The sequence below is a fragment of the Melitaea cinxia genome, chromosome 8 (genome assembly GCF_905220565.1).
Source record: "Melitaea cinxia chromosome 8, ilMelCinx1.1, whole genome shotgun sequence".
Lineage (NCBI taxonomy): Eukaryota > Metazoa > Arthropoda > Insecta > Lepidoptera > Nymphalidae > Melitaea > Melitaea cinxia.
The window spans coordinates 4122604-4140243 of NC_059401.1; the positions used below are offsets into that span (position 1 = coordinate 4122604).

The window sequence follows — 17640 nt, forward strand, 5'->3', positions numbered from 1 at the left end:
ATATATCATAGTAGGTATAATTAAACAGGACATCGTTTTTATTACATTTTCAGTGTTTCAAGTGTAAAAAGTGAAAAACTGAAATAAGAGTAAAACTTTCCACATAATGTGAGATTTTGAACCTTAATGTTGTTACATTACACAAAAAGCGTTTTACTTCAATAAATTGTTTTATTTTATCATTATTTTAGTCAATCTACCTGTATTTGCCTACGGGGCCAGCATTGGTTGGATGTCACCTATGACGCTTTTGCTTCAGTCAAAAGACTCGCCCAGAGGTGTGCCTCTAACGGATACAGAGGTAAATTATTAGTGATTCTTATAATACGAGTATACGAGATTATTTTTTAACCCATTTTCTTTGAAATATATTTTAACAAGCTTTTATTTATTAGTGACGTTATCATATAGATGTTAGTGTTTCACAACCATTACATCATTACATAGTATAAAACAAAGTCGCTTCCCTCTGTCTGTATGCTTAGATCTTTAAAACTGCCAAACAGTTTTCTTTAGTAAATAGAGTAATTCCAGAGGATTATATGTATAATACATGCATAATATAGTAGAGAAACACTGGTAGTTTTAGAGGTTTCTAATGTGTAAATCTAATCTGTCGTAAATCAACACATTTTTTTTTGCCCTTACATTGCAAATATTTATTTTATATTTAGTATCAGCATTACACCTGTGCGTAGCTGGGGTAGGTCACTAGTTTGATGCCGGGGCGAGGTGGCTAATGCTAGCGCGACCCCATTTCGCCCCACCCAGGTGGACGACTCACAAGTGGTGGTTTTTTAGTCAGTAGGAGTCTGACATAACCCTCTGGCGTCACCGCGCTGGAAAAAAAAGAAAAGTCGCTAGTTTGATGTAAATAAACAATATTATTAATTTAAAGGTTATTGTTTCACTGCTACAACTTTTGATAAGACATTTTTTAATTTTTATCTTTAAAAAAATAGTGTATAAAAATCCTTTTCATAGGTTTTAAGTTTATTACATGATTACTAGCAATTATCAGCTGAACAAACCGTACAAATATATAAATACTTTAATTTTATATATAATTCTTAAAGAAAGATAATAAACAATACTATTTATTATTTATTCCTTAAATATTGGTTAATTTTAGTAGTCTGGTTGCAATATTAGTTTGATTTATTCCTTTAAATTTAAAGTATAATATAAATATTATGGTTCATTTTTTTTCTCTTTTTTTAAATAAAAAAATGATAAGTAAAACTTATTAAGGTTGCGTAGCATAGATCTGTTCTCTCTCCTGTTTAAGTATAGAAAACTTTTTAATATTTTCAGGTCTCATGGATGGCTGCAGTAGCTTACTTAACGTGTATACCTGGAAACTTTTTAATGGCTTTCTTTGGGGATACGTTCGGAAGAAAAGTTACGTTAATTTTTATATCAGCAACAGGAGCTGTATGTGTTACATTTTTTATCATAAATAAACTTTATGTGCTGTGTGGCTACGGCACCAAAGAATAGCCACCCCCTCTCTTCCCGTGGGTGTCGTAAGAGGCGACTAAGGGATAACAAGGTTCCACTACCACCTTGGAACTTAAGAAGCCGACCGATGGCGGGATAACCATCTAACCGCTGGCTTTGAAACACAAGGCCGAAGACGGGCAGCAGCGTTTTAGGTGCGACAAAGCCAGCCCTGCGGTCACCAACCCGCCTGCCCAGCGTGGTGACTATGGGCAACACACATGAGTTCACGCATTTTTGGCGCGAACTTGTGGAGGCCTATGTCCAGCAGTGGACTGCAATAGGCTTGAATGATGACACTTTCTAAAACAGTTTAAAATCGTATCTTGTATCTTTTATCAAAGTTAGACATATCGCATGGCATAATTCTTTTCAATGATTCCAATTCATTCTAACTAAAACTAAGGCTGGCAATTATGTCTATTGTAGTCATTACATTTATATTAATAAAGTTTATAATCATTATTTAAGGCTAGTTGGATTCTTTTACTGTCATCAATGGAAGTTTGGAGTCTTATTCTGGCACGGGCTCTTGTAGGTATAAATATGTCAGGATGCTACGTTACTTGTCCAATTTATACCAAAGAGATTAGTGATGACAGCATAAGAGGAGCTCTTGGATGTTTGGTAATATTAAGTGTATTTTATTATTTTATTTGTGTTGTGTATTTTATTATTTACTAGCTGCGCGGACAGACTTAATTTTGTCAAAAGTTAATAGTAATTTATTTTAATTTAATTTTTTTTTTGTATTAAAATCTTCCGTGGACCTTAAGAAACATACAAAAAAAGAAATTAGCCGAATTGGTCGAGCCATTCTCGAGTTATGCGCTCAGCAACACTCATTTTTATTTATATAGAGATAGCGTATTTTATTATATTATTATTATATATGAGGCGACATCTATCGCGCGGCATACAAAAACTAGACAAAAACTGACGTATCCTACATCGCGCTATCAAAGTTATGGAAGTGATTGAGTATACAACCGTCGGGGCGTTAGCCCACCAGACACATCAGTCGGAGGGTCCTCCCTTTGCGATGGCGGACGAGGGACTCAACACCATGTTTCTCACGCAACCCCAAATACATTTCACTTAATATCTTCAATATATAATATTTTATATACAATAGGTTGGTTACTATAAACGCTGTATAGGATTGTTTATGTCAACTAAACCTTAGAAATTATCGGCAATATTATTTCAGATTATCTTATTTCATACTACGGGTAATTTATTTCTCTACATAGCAGGAGACTTCTTGAGTTATCGAACGATTCTTTGGGTTTGCTTAGCTATTCCAACGTTTCATTTAATATTATTTATGATGATGCCTGAAACCCCTTCCTATTTAGTGAAACGAGGAAAGACTGCGGTAGGTATATGCCGATTAAACCATTAAAATGAAAAACGTAAAAATTAAACTAATGTAGTTATCACTAACTTCTAGGCAGCTATGAGAGTTTTAGCTTGGCTCAGATGCAAAAAAGAAGATGATATTACCATTAAAAATGAACTTGATGTTATAAAAAAAGAACAAGAAAAAGATAAAGAAGCAAATCACTTTCTTATAAAAGGCATAGGTGAGAAATAACCAAACATAAGGATGCTAAGATATGTACAGATGCCGGGGCGAGGTGGCGAATGCTAGCGCGCCCCATCTCGCCCCACCCAGGCGGACGACTGCTCACATGTGGTGGTTTTTAGTCAGTAGGAGTCCGACATAACGCCCCCGCGCCGGAGGGTATCCATGACGGATTTTCCTCACGTAAAAAAAAGTACAGATAATGAGACGTAAAATTGTAATCTATACAAATAAATAAAATTGGAGTGTCTGTTTGTAATATTAAAATAACCGCTTTTTACTAAATGCACGTGGATGTATCATCATTATCATTTCAGCCTATCACAGTCCACTGCTGGACAAAGGTCTCCATAAGTCCACGCCAAAAACGTTGTGAACTCGTGTGTGTTACCCATAGTCACCACGCTGGGCAGGCGGGTTGGTGAACGCAGAGCTGACTTTGTCGCACCGAAGACGATGCTGCCCGTCCTCGGTCTGTGCATTTAACCCTTTAACGCATATGGGACACATTTGTCCCCGTACGTTTTTTCAGTTTCCTGCGATACGTATTAGTTTAAATAAATTTAAAAGTTTGTATTTATAAATTTAAAGGAACGTTTAACGATATTTTAGCTGAGATCACTGAGCAAGATGGATTAAAAAAGAAAGAAATAGGCGCGAAGTTGTGAGTTTTTCGTCGGCTAAAGTTGTGTTTTAGATTTTAATTTTTGTAATATTTCTTCAGTTTTATGATGCTTTTTTTAAATAATTCTATTCTTTGATTAGTATTTTGCAAGTTTCATCTGTTTTTCTAATGTTTTCATTCCTAAATATAGTTTTTTTACGAAAAATGGAAAAGGGACACGGGTGTCCCAGTGTGCGTCAACGGAGTCTTTTGTCATATGTTTGACCACCCTCTAAATTTACTATATTTAAGTCATAATTATTGTAAGTCAATGCAAATTTTGATTCAGAATTTCGAAAACATGTCTACGAGAAGGACTAGGGAGTTTACGTTAACGGAAAGTGAGATTTTGGAATATTTAGTAGCTGATAATAATGGCGACGAGGATGGACTTCTTTTGGACGAAGAAGATCAACAATTTCTGGCGCAAGACATTAATAAAGGTCTTTCCAGCGTTGAGATTGAAACTAGCATTCCTTCGAGTGTTAGCGAAAATATACAAAATGAAGAGAAGCGATTGCAACAAGAAATTCCACAAACAAGCACAGAAGCCGTACCCTCCTTCAACTGGAGAAAAAACTCCTACATCACCGCACCGCACCGCATCAATTTCATGACCAAGAAGGCTACAAATATGGCGAAGTTAATATTTTGGATAATCTTACTAGTTCAAATTTCTCTCCTATAAATATTTTCAATGCAGTTACAAATTTCGATCAATTAATTGACGACATTATTGTACTTGAATCGGAACAATACGCAGTGCAAAATGGAAGGTCTTTTACTCTCTCTAGTGCTGAGGCCAAGGCTTATCTCGGAATGAACTACATATTTGGATATCATATTTTACCTTCTTTTCGCTCTTATTGGTCCACTGAGCTTGATATGGGAGTTCCTTATATTGCAAACATAATGCCATGTTCCCTAATTGCTGATTTTTCGTCTCGTTAGAGAAGTTTTCGATCTTCAGTAACCACAAATAAGTCGATAAGTCATACTCCAAAAAGGGAAACGCCTTCTCACTTTATGGTGAAGGCAAATATAAGGAAGAGATGTATCCAATGTGCCTAATTTCATGTTGAGAATCGAACAAACAATACATGTTCAACGTGTAATGTACATTTATGTTTTACTTCTGAAAGAAATTGTTTTGCAGAATACCACTAAACATTTTTTTGTTTTAGATTATAATTGTCAGTTGATATAATAAAAACGTTAATTTATACTGTATTAGTGAATTTTTTCGAAATAACGATATGAAAAACGTGCGTGAAATTGTTATATTTTGCAACCCTTGACGCACACAGGGACACATATGTCCCAGCCTGAAAAACACATGAAAAATAATAAACTACTATTTTTTTCATTATTTTATGTTTAATTAGCTCCTAATAAACCGTTATGACTAGTAAACATTTTCGTTTCATATCTCTAAACGTTATGTGCGTGAAAGGGTTAAATAGCCAGCAGTTGGTTGGTTATCCCGCCATAGGATGTATACGCGGTAAATATACTCAAATATTCTTTTTTTACAATTTTTGTCTGTCTGTCTGTTTGTTCCGGCTAATCTCTGAAACGGCTGGACCGATTTTGACGGGGCTTTCACTGGCAGATTGTTGATGTAATAAGGAGTAACTTCGACTACTTTTATTTTAGAAATTTATTGGTTTTATAACTCTGCAATCTGAGCAGCAACTTTTTTGTTAAATTCCACGCGGACGAAGTCGCGGGCACAGCTAGTCTTATATATAAAATTCTCGTGTCACAATGTTAGTTCCCATACTCCTCCGAAACGGCTGGAGCGATTTTTATGAAATTTAGTGTGCATATCGGGTAGGTCTGAGAATCGGCCAACGTCTATTTTTCATACCCCTAAGCTATAAGGGGGGGGGGGATTAAGTGGGTAAATCTCATACATATATAGCAAAACAACGTTTGCGGGGTCATCCATGATTAAAATCATATCCTCACTCTCTGACGTCAATCTTTTATTTCCAGTTAAAGATAAGATACTTTTTAAAGCTTTTCATATAGCAATGATGGTAACTCTTGCCAGAGAAGTGTGTGGTGCAGTACCAGTCCTAAATTTTGCTGCAGAGATATTCTCTCTTGCGTCCAATAATTCAAGTATACTTTTAAGTCCGAATCAACAAGCGATGGTGCTCGGAGCCGTGCAAGTAACAGGTTCAATGCTTGCCTCTCTTGTCGTCGATAAGGTTGGAAGAAAGGTAAAATAAATGACCAAAAATAATAAGTAAAGTACAAATAATAATATTTCAATACGAACGATTTAATAATTGTTGAACATTTTATCTTTTATCATACTTTTTAACCGACTTCCAAGAAAGGAGGAGGTTCTCAATTCGACTGTATTTTTTTTTTATGTATGTTACTTCAGAACTTTTAACTGGGTGGAGCGATTTCGACAAATTTTCTTTTGATCGAAAGGTGGTGTGTGTCATTTCATCATTATCATTACAGCCTATACAGTCCACTGCTGGACATAGGCCTCCACAAGTTTACGCCAAAAATAACGTGAACTCATGTATTTTGCCCATAGTCACCACGCTGGGCAGGCGGGTTAGTGACCGCAGTACTGGCTTTGTCACATCGAAGACGCTGCTGCCCGTCTTCGGCCTGTGTATTTCAAAGCCAGCGGTTGGATGGTTATCCCGCCACCGGTCGGCTTTTTAAGTTCCAAGGTGGTAGCGGAACCGTGATATCCCACAGTCGCCTCTTACGACACCCATGGGAAGAGAGGGGGTGGCCATATTCTTTAGTACCGTAGCCACACAGTACGTGTGTCATTTGGTCCCATTTAAATTTATTTGAGATCTAATAACTACTTTTCGAGTTATATCTAATAATGCGTTTTTAACTTTCTACTGGATGTACCGATTTTGATAATTCTTCTTTTGTTGGAAAGGGAATATCCCTAGTTTAGTACCATGATAAGTAAACTAGGATCTGATGATGGGATCTTAGAGAAATCGAGAGAAACTCTCGAAAATTCGCAATAACTTTTGACTGGGTGTACCGATTTTGATAATTTTTAATTTAATCGATAGATAATAATAGATATATGTTTGTCATGTGGTCACATATAAATTTTATTGAGATCTGATAACTACTTTTTGAGTAATCTTTGATAATGCGTAGTTACTTGACTGTGTTTTCGTCGATCTACGTTGTATTACTCGTCGATGTAATTGAAGTCGGTTTTTTTTTTTCGTTTGCGAGCAAACACAATTATTTATTTTTATTTATTCAAAGAAATATTAAATATACAACTTTAAGGCAAAACAAGATTTAGACTAATTTTTAAAGTTAAAGACCAAAATGTCACCAATATAGGTGTAAATAACAAAAATATTGTTAACCTCCGGTCATATAGTTACGTATTTTGCTAAGGTTTTTACCAATTTAGTTTTTACATATTTGATGTAGGACTGGACAAAAGTTTTTAAGAATTCTTCAATATTCACAACTTACTATTACTTTATTTCAGGTATTACTATCAGTAACATCCCTAATTTCTGGTCTCAGTATGTGCACTCTAGCATCTTGGTTTGTGGCACGAGACTACGGAGCTAATACACCAAACTGGGTTCCCGTTATGACGCTGTGTCTGTGTATTTTCTGTGATTCTTGTGGTTTACAGCCCATATCTGTTGTTATTGCTGGAGAGATTTTTTCATTTAAGGTAAATTTAACATTTAAGTGATAAAATAAGTTCAAAAAGTAGACCTGATTTACATTTTTTTACTTTAATTTTTTTTTTGCTAGTGGACCCAATAATTATAATTATAAGTGCCATATAAAAAATTTTAACTGCGTTGTATTTATTTTCGTTGTCAGCACATCTTTTTGTGATATACAATTTCATAACAAAAAAAAAAACTAACTGAAATAGGTCACAGCTGGAAATATCCTTCCTACCTTAGAGAAGATCACAGCTAAACTAGGATCACAGCTTTCAAGCATTGTTGTGTTCCTATAGTGAGTAAGGTAACCAGAGCTCCTGGGGGACTGGAGGTAAGGTCGACAACGCGCTTGCGATGCTTCTGGTGTTGCAATCGTCTATAAGCTACGGTAATTGCTTATCATCAGGTATAAAAAATACCATATTATATTAATTTACATAAAAATAAATAATACGTAATTAACGATGACGCGTTTTCGCAACGGTCACAGCACTTTTTTGTGACTGTTACACTGTCGCTTGCGGGTTCGATCCCCACACATGACAAACATTTGTGTTGGCTATACAGATGTTTGCCGTGGTCTGGTTGTTTGTGCAGTCCTTGTGGGTCTCCCCACAGTGCCTCGGAGAGCACGTTAAGTTAAGTTGAGCACGTCGGTCCCGGTTGTTATCATATACACTTGATAGCGATCGTTACTCATAGTAGGGAATATATCTGCCAACCCGAACTGGAGCAGCATGGTGGATTAAGCTCTGATCCTTTTCCTATATGGGGAAAGAGGCCCATGCAAAGCAGTTGGATATTACAGGCTGGCGTGAGAGAGGGGGAGCTAATTAATATATTTGTCTTACAAAAGCATTTTTAAAAGAAACTGGTAAAAGCAAACAAATTAGTACCATTAGTGCAGTCTGTGAAGGTTCCACTGATGGCGAAGTTTCAAACCCTACAACAACTAACAGCGTTTATCAAGCAATGAAACGAATAAAATGTCACGTCTGTCCACAATATTGCAGTCAAAAAACTTCCGTGAAGTATTGCAAATGTGCCAAATCTCTCTGGGTGACTACTCGAAGAAAATTCACAACTTTCTACTTCCGCAAAAATTTCGATTTTTTTTTTTGTTTTTTAATATTGTCAATTTACTTTTGATGTTCCTTACTATTTTAAAAAATTATAATATCTAATAAATAAATTAACAGTAATTAAAATCACTTAAACATTACGTGACGCCGCGTTGACGCAACGGTTATAGCCATGGATTGTACCTGTTGCGCTTGGCGGTTGCGGGTTCGATCCCCGCATATGACAAACATTTGTATTGGCCATACAGGTGTTTGCCGTGGTCTGGGTGTTTGTGCAGTCCTTGTGGGTCTCCCCACCGAGCCTCGGAGAGCACGTTAAGCCGTCGGTGCCGGTTGTTATCATGTACACCTGATAGCGATCGTTACTCATAGTAGGGAATATATCCGCCAACCCGCATTGGAGCAGCGTGGTGGATTAAGCTGTGATCATTCTCCTACATGGGGAAAGAGGCCTATGCCCAGTAGTGGGATATTACAGGCTGAAGCGTATTCATAAACATTACGTAGAATATTTCTATTCACTGCCATCATTTTAGGGTAAATTGCGACCCCGCGTAACCACCAACGTTAGTTTCTTGGCGCGACAAAATAAAGGTTAATAAATTAATGACTGTTACTGCATCAATATTACTAACCGTAATAAAAATTTTTCAGCATCGAGGGACAGTAATGGCGGTAACGATGTCGACTGCATCTCTTGCTGATTTTCTACAGCTTTTGTTTTTCAAACCCCTGACTAACTCTATTGGTATACACGTAGCTTTTTACTTCTTTGGTATAATATGTTTATTAATGGCACTATATGTAGTTATTGTGATACCAGAAACCAAAGGAAGAAGCTTAGAACACATTTATAGAACAATTTATAATCGTAAAAGAATCGTAAATGAAAGCTCCAACTAAATTTTTGTACTATATTATTAAATTATAAATTTACACTTTTGTTGTAATTTATACATCCTTTTTTAACCGACTTGAAAAAGAGGAAAATTACGCATTCGCATTAAAAAAAAAGACTTCTAAATTCCAATAACACCATCAAATATTTCATATTTTTTCCTTTCGCAGTTGTATTAGTATCAATGTGTTTGTCATTTAAATAAATTAGATTTTAGACCTTACTATTTTTTTTTTATTTTTGTTTGAAAAGAATAAGAACCACACAGGTGCAGTGATGTGCGCAGTCACCTAAATCACTGACGGCTTGCGGCTTCAATTCCCCCTTAGGATAGATGATTGTATTTGTAAAAAATTTCTTTCTGGTTTGGATGTCTATCTTAGTGGGTCTCCGCACCGTACTTCGAAGGGCACGTTAAGCTGTTGGTCCCAGCTGTTATCATAAATACCTGATAGCGATTGTTACTCATATTAGGGAACGTACCCGCCAACCTGCAATGAAGCAGCGTAGTGGATTACGCTCCAGCTCTTTTACATAATAGAGAAAGAGGCCTATACCCAGCAGTGGGATGTTACAGACTGAATAGTAATCGATCTTATGAAAATAACGTTTTTTATCGGCCAGATAATTATTGATAACTGGTGAAACAAGTCCCGTAAAAGTAAAAAAGGCCAAATTAATGATGCTAATGTTGTAAAAATTATCGTTATAAAAACAAAAAACCCGACTGCGTAAAAAAATGTTTTAAATAAAAACTGAAAAGGACAAAAATCGTTATATTTTTTACTGTGGTCATGATTTACAATTTTGAAATCCTAATGATGTGCCCTTGAATTTGATACCCATATTGTAGTATACAAAAAACAAAAAACATTGGATGCATAAAGATGAAATTTGGCAGGGAGGTAGTTTACAGTTAGTAGATGTCCGCTAAAAATTTTTCGTTAGGGTTAGATTAAAGGGGTCTAAGGACTCTTACAAGTTTTTATAAAAATCCTTCATTTTTATGCCACAAGCTTGAAATTTTGGCAGGAAGACAGTTAATAGTTAATTAGGTAATTAGTAAAGAATAAGTGCATACATAGATACTCATATATACATAGCATCAGTCGTCATTTAAGGTCGAAGATGTAATGGAAAGATAAGAACATTGCTAGGCGATAGCTACAACAAAACAAAATAAAAAGCGTTTCATTACTATAAAATATTTTTTTATTTAACTGTGTTCCATAATGTTTAGATAAGACACATCTATCATTATTTAGTGTATTAAGTAAATGGAAACGTGTATCGACTATATCGACAGACTGACAGAAATATAAGGCAATATCCACAGAAAAAGAATATTTATGTCACAAAATTATACTATAATCTCATTCATCAGAGAAATTTATAACATCATTCATTCAGTTGGAAACTCTGCATATATTTAATTAGTATGAAACTTAAGCAAGACAAAACGGATAGTAAGACGGACTGTATAAGTGATTTTATCAAAGAAAGTGCTCAATTAATTGTTTATTTATTTATATTCCCTGTACACGTTAAATGTAAACAGATCAATACATAACTGATAAAAAACAACTTATCCTCGCGTAAGATAAGTATATCAAATACAATCTCTACTAATTTTTTTTCTTAGATCAGAAAAAACTATCAATATATGGCACATTTCTTCTATCAGTAAAATTATATTATTTACTATTTAACTACAACAAATTTTATTCTTCGATACCATAAAACCCAAGTTTTGAATAAAATCATATCTCATTGAAAAAATCTTATTATGAATTCAAATTATACTAGTAATAATAATATTGTAGATAAAATAGTTTTTAATTATCTTCTTATTTTTAAACTTCCGTAAATGTGGTCTAACCTCGTTCTTCTTCGTCCTAATCCAAAACCATTGAGTAAATCTTGAATTATGACTATCAATGAACAGTTTGATCAATACATATTCCAAAAGCTTGTCAGGGAGAATGAGATAAACTTTTATAAAATTTACTTTGCCGGAAGAATCCTGCTTGTATTTGTCTATTTGCTGCAAGATGCAGGCCTATGTCCAGCAGTGGGTTGATATAGTTTGAGATGATAATTCAAGATGTACCTAACAACCTACTGTCATATGTGCGTAGTTTAATAACATGTTAGAATTAGGCTACATCATTACATGCTAAGATGTTTCAAAATACCTACCTATATTCAAGTACCAAATATTTTAAATTTTTTACATCAATCTATATCAAAGGCATTAAAAATTAATAGTTCGATATCGTTAAACTTTTTACTTTTATAACGTTGGTATCCTTGGTTCACTTACAATTTCATTATTATAAAACCTCATTTATGATTGTTTTGTATTCAATGTTCGATGATATTAAGATAAGTAAAATAAAATGTTGTTTAGTGTCAGAACATTCCATGTAACTAAATCGGCTACTGTTGGAGACGGTACTTAGAAATAACATTCAACTTAATATCTAAATCAGCACTAGACAGTTGTACAATATGTTATAAAGATAATTTGATATTAATAAAGTTTTGTGATAGAAATAAAGCAATAACTATAGATATCTTTTCGTTGTCAAAAACAAAGAGTAAAGGAACAATGCGAAAAATTAATGAAATATATATCCGATTATCTTTAATCAATAAAAAGTGATTCTGAAAAGTGAATTTTTCAGAGAAAAGTCTAGGAAAACGTAAAATGACCAATTATATGAGCAGCAATGAATTATTATACGACAATATTTTGGATGAAGATATTCAAGCAATGCTTTATCCATTTCATTTAATGCAATCAATATTTCTCTTACCGAGATGCAGAATCTATAAAAATTTTGTTACTTTTAATAGTACCAGTGTAAATATTTTATCGTCTTTAGCATTTATTTTGCCTTGTACTTTTAATATTATACGCTATATTATAACGTTACCGAAATTTACAAAGAGTTTTTCCGTCACTTTCATAATTACCTTCGATCTAATATTTCATTCGCTTGGGTTTTTAATCAACTACATTTCAATTCTTATTCATAAAAAACTATATGTTGAATTAATACTTAATGTACAAAGAGTATTTAAAATGTTCAAATATAATCTTCATAAAGGATTAAAATTATTTAATTTACTTTCATGGTTGACTGTGGGTTCGGTTTTTACATATTATTTTGGATTTTGTATTTACAATTCATTTTTCATCGAACAACAGATAGTAGAGACTATTTCAATATTTTTTCTTGTTTATTTTGATATGAACATTATTTTTGCAAGTCGAGTAGTTAATTTGCTTCAAATCCTATTAAATAATTGGATTTCTGAATTGAAACACTTAAGCACTCTAATAAAACTAAATGCTGATCGTGAAGGAGAATCTGATATTACTTTTGAGAGATTAATCATTCAAGTACCAGGTACTGTATATTTTTTTAAAATTACTTTTAAAAATCGATTTTTAGTTTGGCAACTGAAATTTATTTTTAAAAGGTCGTAATATTAACTTTCATTCAAAATGTTTGATATTAAATGTAATACTCCCATCATTTTAAAGCAACTAAAACAAAAGAGGAAGAAATAAAGCAAGAATTGATGAGGTTAATGAAAATTTATGAGAAGATAATAGAAACGTACGATCTTTATAAAAAACTATTCCAAACTAATGTAAGTAGTTATATTTTCAATAATATGCGTTATAATTATTGTATCAGTAGTACGTGTCTCAAATATTTGTATATTTACATTGATAATTTGAGTACTTAACAACATAACTTATTTCAGATTTTATATCATTGCACGGAAATGTTTACAGCAATGGTATTTTTTACGGAAATTTTTATGGATATTGTGAAAAGTCCCGATGATGACAAATATGTAAGTTTATAATTCATTTGAACGCAGATTGAACAACCGTCAGATAATGTAGTTTTGTGACTATTAAGCACTAAAAGATTTTAATAAACGTTCTTTTAGTAATCTTCTATATTTGCGTTTGTCCAAGTATAACTCTTGTGGGTCTTCAGGAAGTTCATTAACGAATGCGGCTATAATGGTATTTAACATTCTAGCTCCGTAAAAATTTCTAGCAATGGGTATAACAAATTTTTTTGTGTTAAATTTTTCTCAAGGTATTGGGTCTACATTTTTAAATTAATAAAAAAGGATCATTAACTTCATTTAGGACATTAAATTTAACGAACGTAATACATCCATGACATTGCAATGTCTAAAGATATTATTTTAATTTTTAATTTTTGAGAGAATAGTTTTTAATAGACATAACTGTAAAGCATAAATATTATTTATGGGCAAAACACATGAGTTCGCGCTATTTTTGGCGTGAGCTTGTGGAGACCTATGTCCGGCAGTGGACTGTATAGGCTGTAATAAAAAAAATATTTAAATAGGTTTTATAGGTTCTACCGTAGCTACTTAGTCCATTACTGATAACAGGTTGAGCCAGGGCTAGATATAGTATACCACCGGGTGCCTCTGTATCTGCGGACGCTGCTGGGCGACTACCTCCAGGGTCGCGAGGTCCTATTTCCAGGGCGCGACGGTCTGCGGCGACGTCGTGTCTCGTGCGGAGTCCACAGGGGTCAGTGCTGGGACCGCTCCTGTGGAACATCGGCTACGACTGGGTGCTTCGGGGCACGTTGCCCGCAAGTGTGCGGGTCTCGTGCTACGCCAATGACACCCTAGTCGTAGCTAAAGGAAGGGACCTCGTGGAAGTAATGCGGTTGGCTACGGCTGGCGCAACACTTGTTGTCGGCCGTATACGAGCCCTGGGGCTGGAAGTCGCCCTGACGAAGACCGAGGCCCTACTGTTCCATGGGCCTCGAGGGGGACCCCGTCCAGGTACGCGGGTGACTGTGGATGGGGTTTCGGTCCGGGAGGGGACCCAGATGAGGTACCTGGGTCTCACCCTGGACGGGAGGTGGGCTTTTGGGGCTCATTTTGCAGAGCTAGCCCCAAGAGTCGTGAAAGCCGCCGCCTCACTGGGAAGGCTGCTGCCGAACGTGGGTGGTCCGAGTGCCCATTGCCGTCGGCTGTACTCCGGGATCATCCGGAGTATGGCCATGTACGGGGCACCCGTCTGGGCGGACGCCCTCGGTCGCGCCAACAAAATCCAGCTGCGACGGCCGCAGCGGGTCATCGTGACGAGGGCGATACGCGGTTACCGGACGGTGTCCTGGACGGCGGCGTGCGTGCTGGCCGGCGATTCCCCCTGGGCACTGCAGGTGGAGATCCTCGCCGAAACATATCATTTTGTGGCGGCGAGGAGATCCCGGGGGGAGTCTCCTACGTGGGAGGAGCTCGCACGCATGCAGAGGCTGGCGCAGGACACCCTGTTGCGGCGGTGGACGGAGGACTTGGCTTCGCCAGTCCCCGGGCAGTGGACGGTGGAAGCAGTGAAGCCGGTCCTCCGGAAGTGGGCGAGGCGGCGGTTCGGGCCGCTGACCTTCCGTCTGGTGCAGGTACTTTCCGGACATGGGTGCTTCGGTAAGTACCTGCACCAAATCGCGAGACGTGAGGTGACTCCAGCCTGCCACGAGTGTGGAGCGCCAGAAGATACGGCGCTCCACACGCTGGAGGCGTGCGCCACTTGGGAACCGCAGTGGCGCACGCTTTCAGCGGTTCTCGGACGGGATCTCTCGCTGCCGAGTGTCGTAAAGGCCATGCTTGACAGCGAGAGATCGTGGCATGCGGCGGTCTCCTTCTGCGAAGAGGTAATGACGTAGAAGGAGACCGCGGAGCGGGCCAGAGAGGAAGGCGCCTCTGCTGGCCCCCTCCGGCGCAGACGTACGGGGGCAAGGAGAAGGCGGTTTGCCCACCTCCTCCCCCCCCTCGTAATAGTGGGATCGGCGGCCGATAGTCGGGGGACTTCGGCCGGCCGGACGACACGACCTCATACGTCTGAGGGGTGGCCTTGTTGTGAGCGAGGCAACCCCACCATTATGCCGGGGCCCGGAGGCTTTGTCCGGGCCTACTGCTGAGGCGAGATGGCGAATGCTAGCACGACCCCATCTCGCCCCACCCAGGCGGATGACTGCTAACACTTACACTTGCTAACACTTGCTACACTATTATCATTTCAGCCTGTTACAGTCCACTGCTGGACATAGTTCCTCCTCCACAAGTTCGCGCCAAAAATGGAGTGAACTCATGTATTTTGCCCATAGTCACCATGCTAGGCAGGCAGGTGGGTGACCGCAGGGCTGGCTTTGTCGCGCCGAAGACGCTGCTGCCCGTCTTCGACCTGTGTATTTCAAAGCCAGCAGTTGGATTGTTATCCCACCATCGGTCGGCTTTTTAAGTTCCAAGGTAGTAGTGGAACTGTTTATATATACACAATCTACTAAGTAGAGATCTTAATTTAGAGCAGACGAGGTCTATGTGAAGCTTCCAGCTAAATCTGTTATTAATAAAGATGCCGAGATAAGTATTTTGATTTACTTTTTCTAACAGTGGACATTGACAATGGAGGATCTGCTAAAGAAGTTTTACGTCAGTGTGTGGTCTAAAGCACACTCGTTTTTTTTTCCAGGTATTTAACGACAGGGGAGTTAATAAAATATTACTATTTCTCTTTTTAGTGAAGAACGCTTTAATTAATTGTTTTATAAGCTTTTCATGTCAGGGGTTCTACGTCTACGCTATGAAGGCCAAATATGCTTGCATTGAAGTTATGAGTGATAATAGAAATCCTGGTAAGATTAGTGATAGTTTTAAATTCACCGTCACGAAAAAAGAGAATATCAATGGAAATATATTTTGGGTTTCGCAAACTTCTAACTGACTGATACATACAGCTTTTTGGGAAATAAGATGAAATTGCACACGTTATTTTGTTTCGACCACTACTTTTACGTGACTGTTTTTGGTATCTGTGTTTTTTGTCTTAAAACTTGTGTATTTATGCATTAATGTCATCTTATGTTTCAGATGTAAAACGATTCACTAAAAATATTTTGCGCTTAAACGAAGTGGCTTTTCGTAAAATGGAAGCTTGTCGACTGTTCGTAATTGATGCAAAGCTACCTTTTACTTTAATAAGTTCTGCAGTTTATTACGTTGTGGTAGTAATACAATTTGCAATGTAAAGTATATTAATGCTTACAAATATTAAAACTTTAATTAAACACAAAACCTCCTTTGACCTCTAGATTGTTTAGATATTATTTATTTAAGTTGGCTTTGTGTATTATTAAAGATATGGTGTTACAACCGTTGACTTGTTTCAACTCTAAAATGTAAGGTTATTGATAATTTGACGCGCAGGACCTAAAAACTATTGTATGCATTAAACCGACTTACCTCAAATGGAGATAGCTTTATACCTAGTTTTACTAATATAATAAACATTATGAATACATAAATGTATAATTATTTGAATATTTATTGTAAATTTGTTGTAACTTGTACACCTATGCTGACACTAGACTATTTCCTTTGCCCTAAGGTTGCCTGGAAGAGATAGCTTATTAGCGATAAGCCCACCCTTTGTATCAAATGATAAATTGTTATAATCTTTGATTCTTTTCTATTTATTATTTATATGTTCGGTGTACAATAAAGTGTATTATTATTATTATTATAAGAATCGATGGAAGAAAAGAAGGATCAATAGTTCGAAAGATATTATTAATTTAGATTACAGTAAGTACCACAAGTTATCACTCTCCTCTAGTAAGAAATTATATGCCAATTATATGTAATTAGATTTCGATGGGGGTTAAATAACTTTCTATATATTCCTTAAAGTACGCTAGGATAGCGCAGTCTGTACTGCTACCAATCCTTGACGTACTCCACTTATTTACTTCACTCGAATGATAGTCTACTATTGTAGATCCTCTCCCCTCCCTTTCATTTTTCTTGTCTTTTTATATTAAATTTTACACGCTTTCTAACGCTACGCTAATGCTACGTTTACGCTAGACCTCTGCCCAAATCTGCTCAAAGGTTTCTTGTGCTTGATCGCCGTGACTTCAATCGCGTAGAAATTAACAAAAAGTTTTTGTTCAGTCTGCAGAGTTATAAAATAAATTTTCTAAAATAAAAGTAGCCTAAGTTACTCCTTGTTACATCAGTTATCTCCCGTCCCAAAAGTCCCGTCGTCGAAAGTCCCATCGAAATTGGTTCAGTCGTTTCAGAGATTAGCCGGAACAAACAGACAGATAGACAGACAAAGAAAAATGTTG

The 17640-nt window shown here is 36.7% G+C and overlaps 2 protein-coding genes across 2 annotated transcripts; both read left to right on the forward strand.

Moving 5' to 3' along the window:
* Window positions 1-241: 241 nt before the first annotated feature.
* Window positions 242-9474, forward strand: LOC123655796 (facilitated trehalose transporter Tret1-like). Its single transcript, XM_045591551.1, has 8 exons — window positions 242-301; window positions 1315-1434; window positions 1972-2127; window positions 2711-2878; window positions 2954-3086; window positions 5751-5980; window positions 7261-7455; window positions 9193-9474. Exons 1-8 carry the CDS (start codon window positions 242-244, stop codon window positions 9439-9441), a joined length of 1311 nt encoding a protein of 436 aa, XP_045447507.1. The 3' UTR covers window positions 9442-9474.
* A 4866-nt stretch (window positions 9475-14340) lies between these two features.
* Window positions 14341-16235, forward strand: LOC123655797. The gene is made up of 2 exons (XM_045591552.1): window positions 14341-14706; window positions 16077-16235. Exons 1-2 carry the CDS (start codon window positions 14341-14343, stop codon window positions 16233-16235), a joined length of 525 nt encoding a protein of 174 aa, XP_045447508.1.
* Window positions 16236-17640: the final 1405 nt, after the last annotated feature.

Bases quoted from the DNA above. Each gene is read 5' to 3' on its own strand.
- LOC123655796 (XM_045591551.1), top strand. From the start codon at position 242: ATGACGCTTTTGCTTCAGTCAAAAGACTCGCCCAGAGGTGTGCCTCTA. The intron at 1,435-1,971 runs GTATGTGTTACA...TCATTATTTAAG, and splicing joins TTATATCAGCAACAGGAGCT to GCTAGTTGGATTCTTTTACT. The intron at 5,981-7,260 runs GTAAAATAAATG...ACTTTATTTCAG, and splicing joins TCGATAAGGTTGGAAGAAAG to GTATTACTATCAGTAACATC.
- LOC123655797 (XM_045591552.1), top strand. From the start codon at position 14,341: ATGAGGTACCTGGGTCTCACCCTGGACGGGAGGTGGGCTTTTGGGGCT. The intron at 14,707-16,076 runs GTGGCGGCGAGG...TTTTCATGTCAG, and splicing joins TCGCCGAAACATATCATTTT to GGGTTCTACGTCTACGCTAT.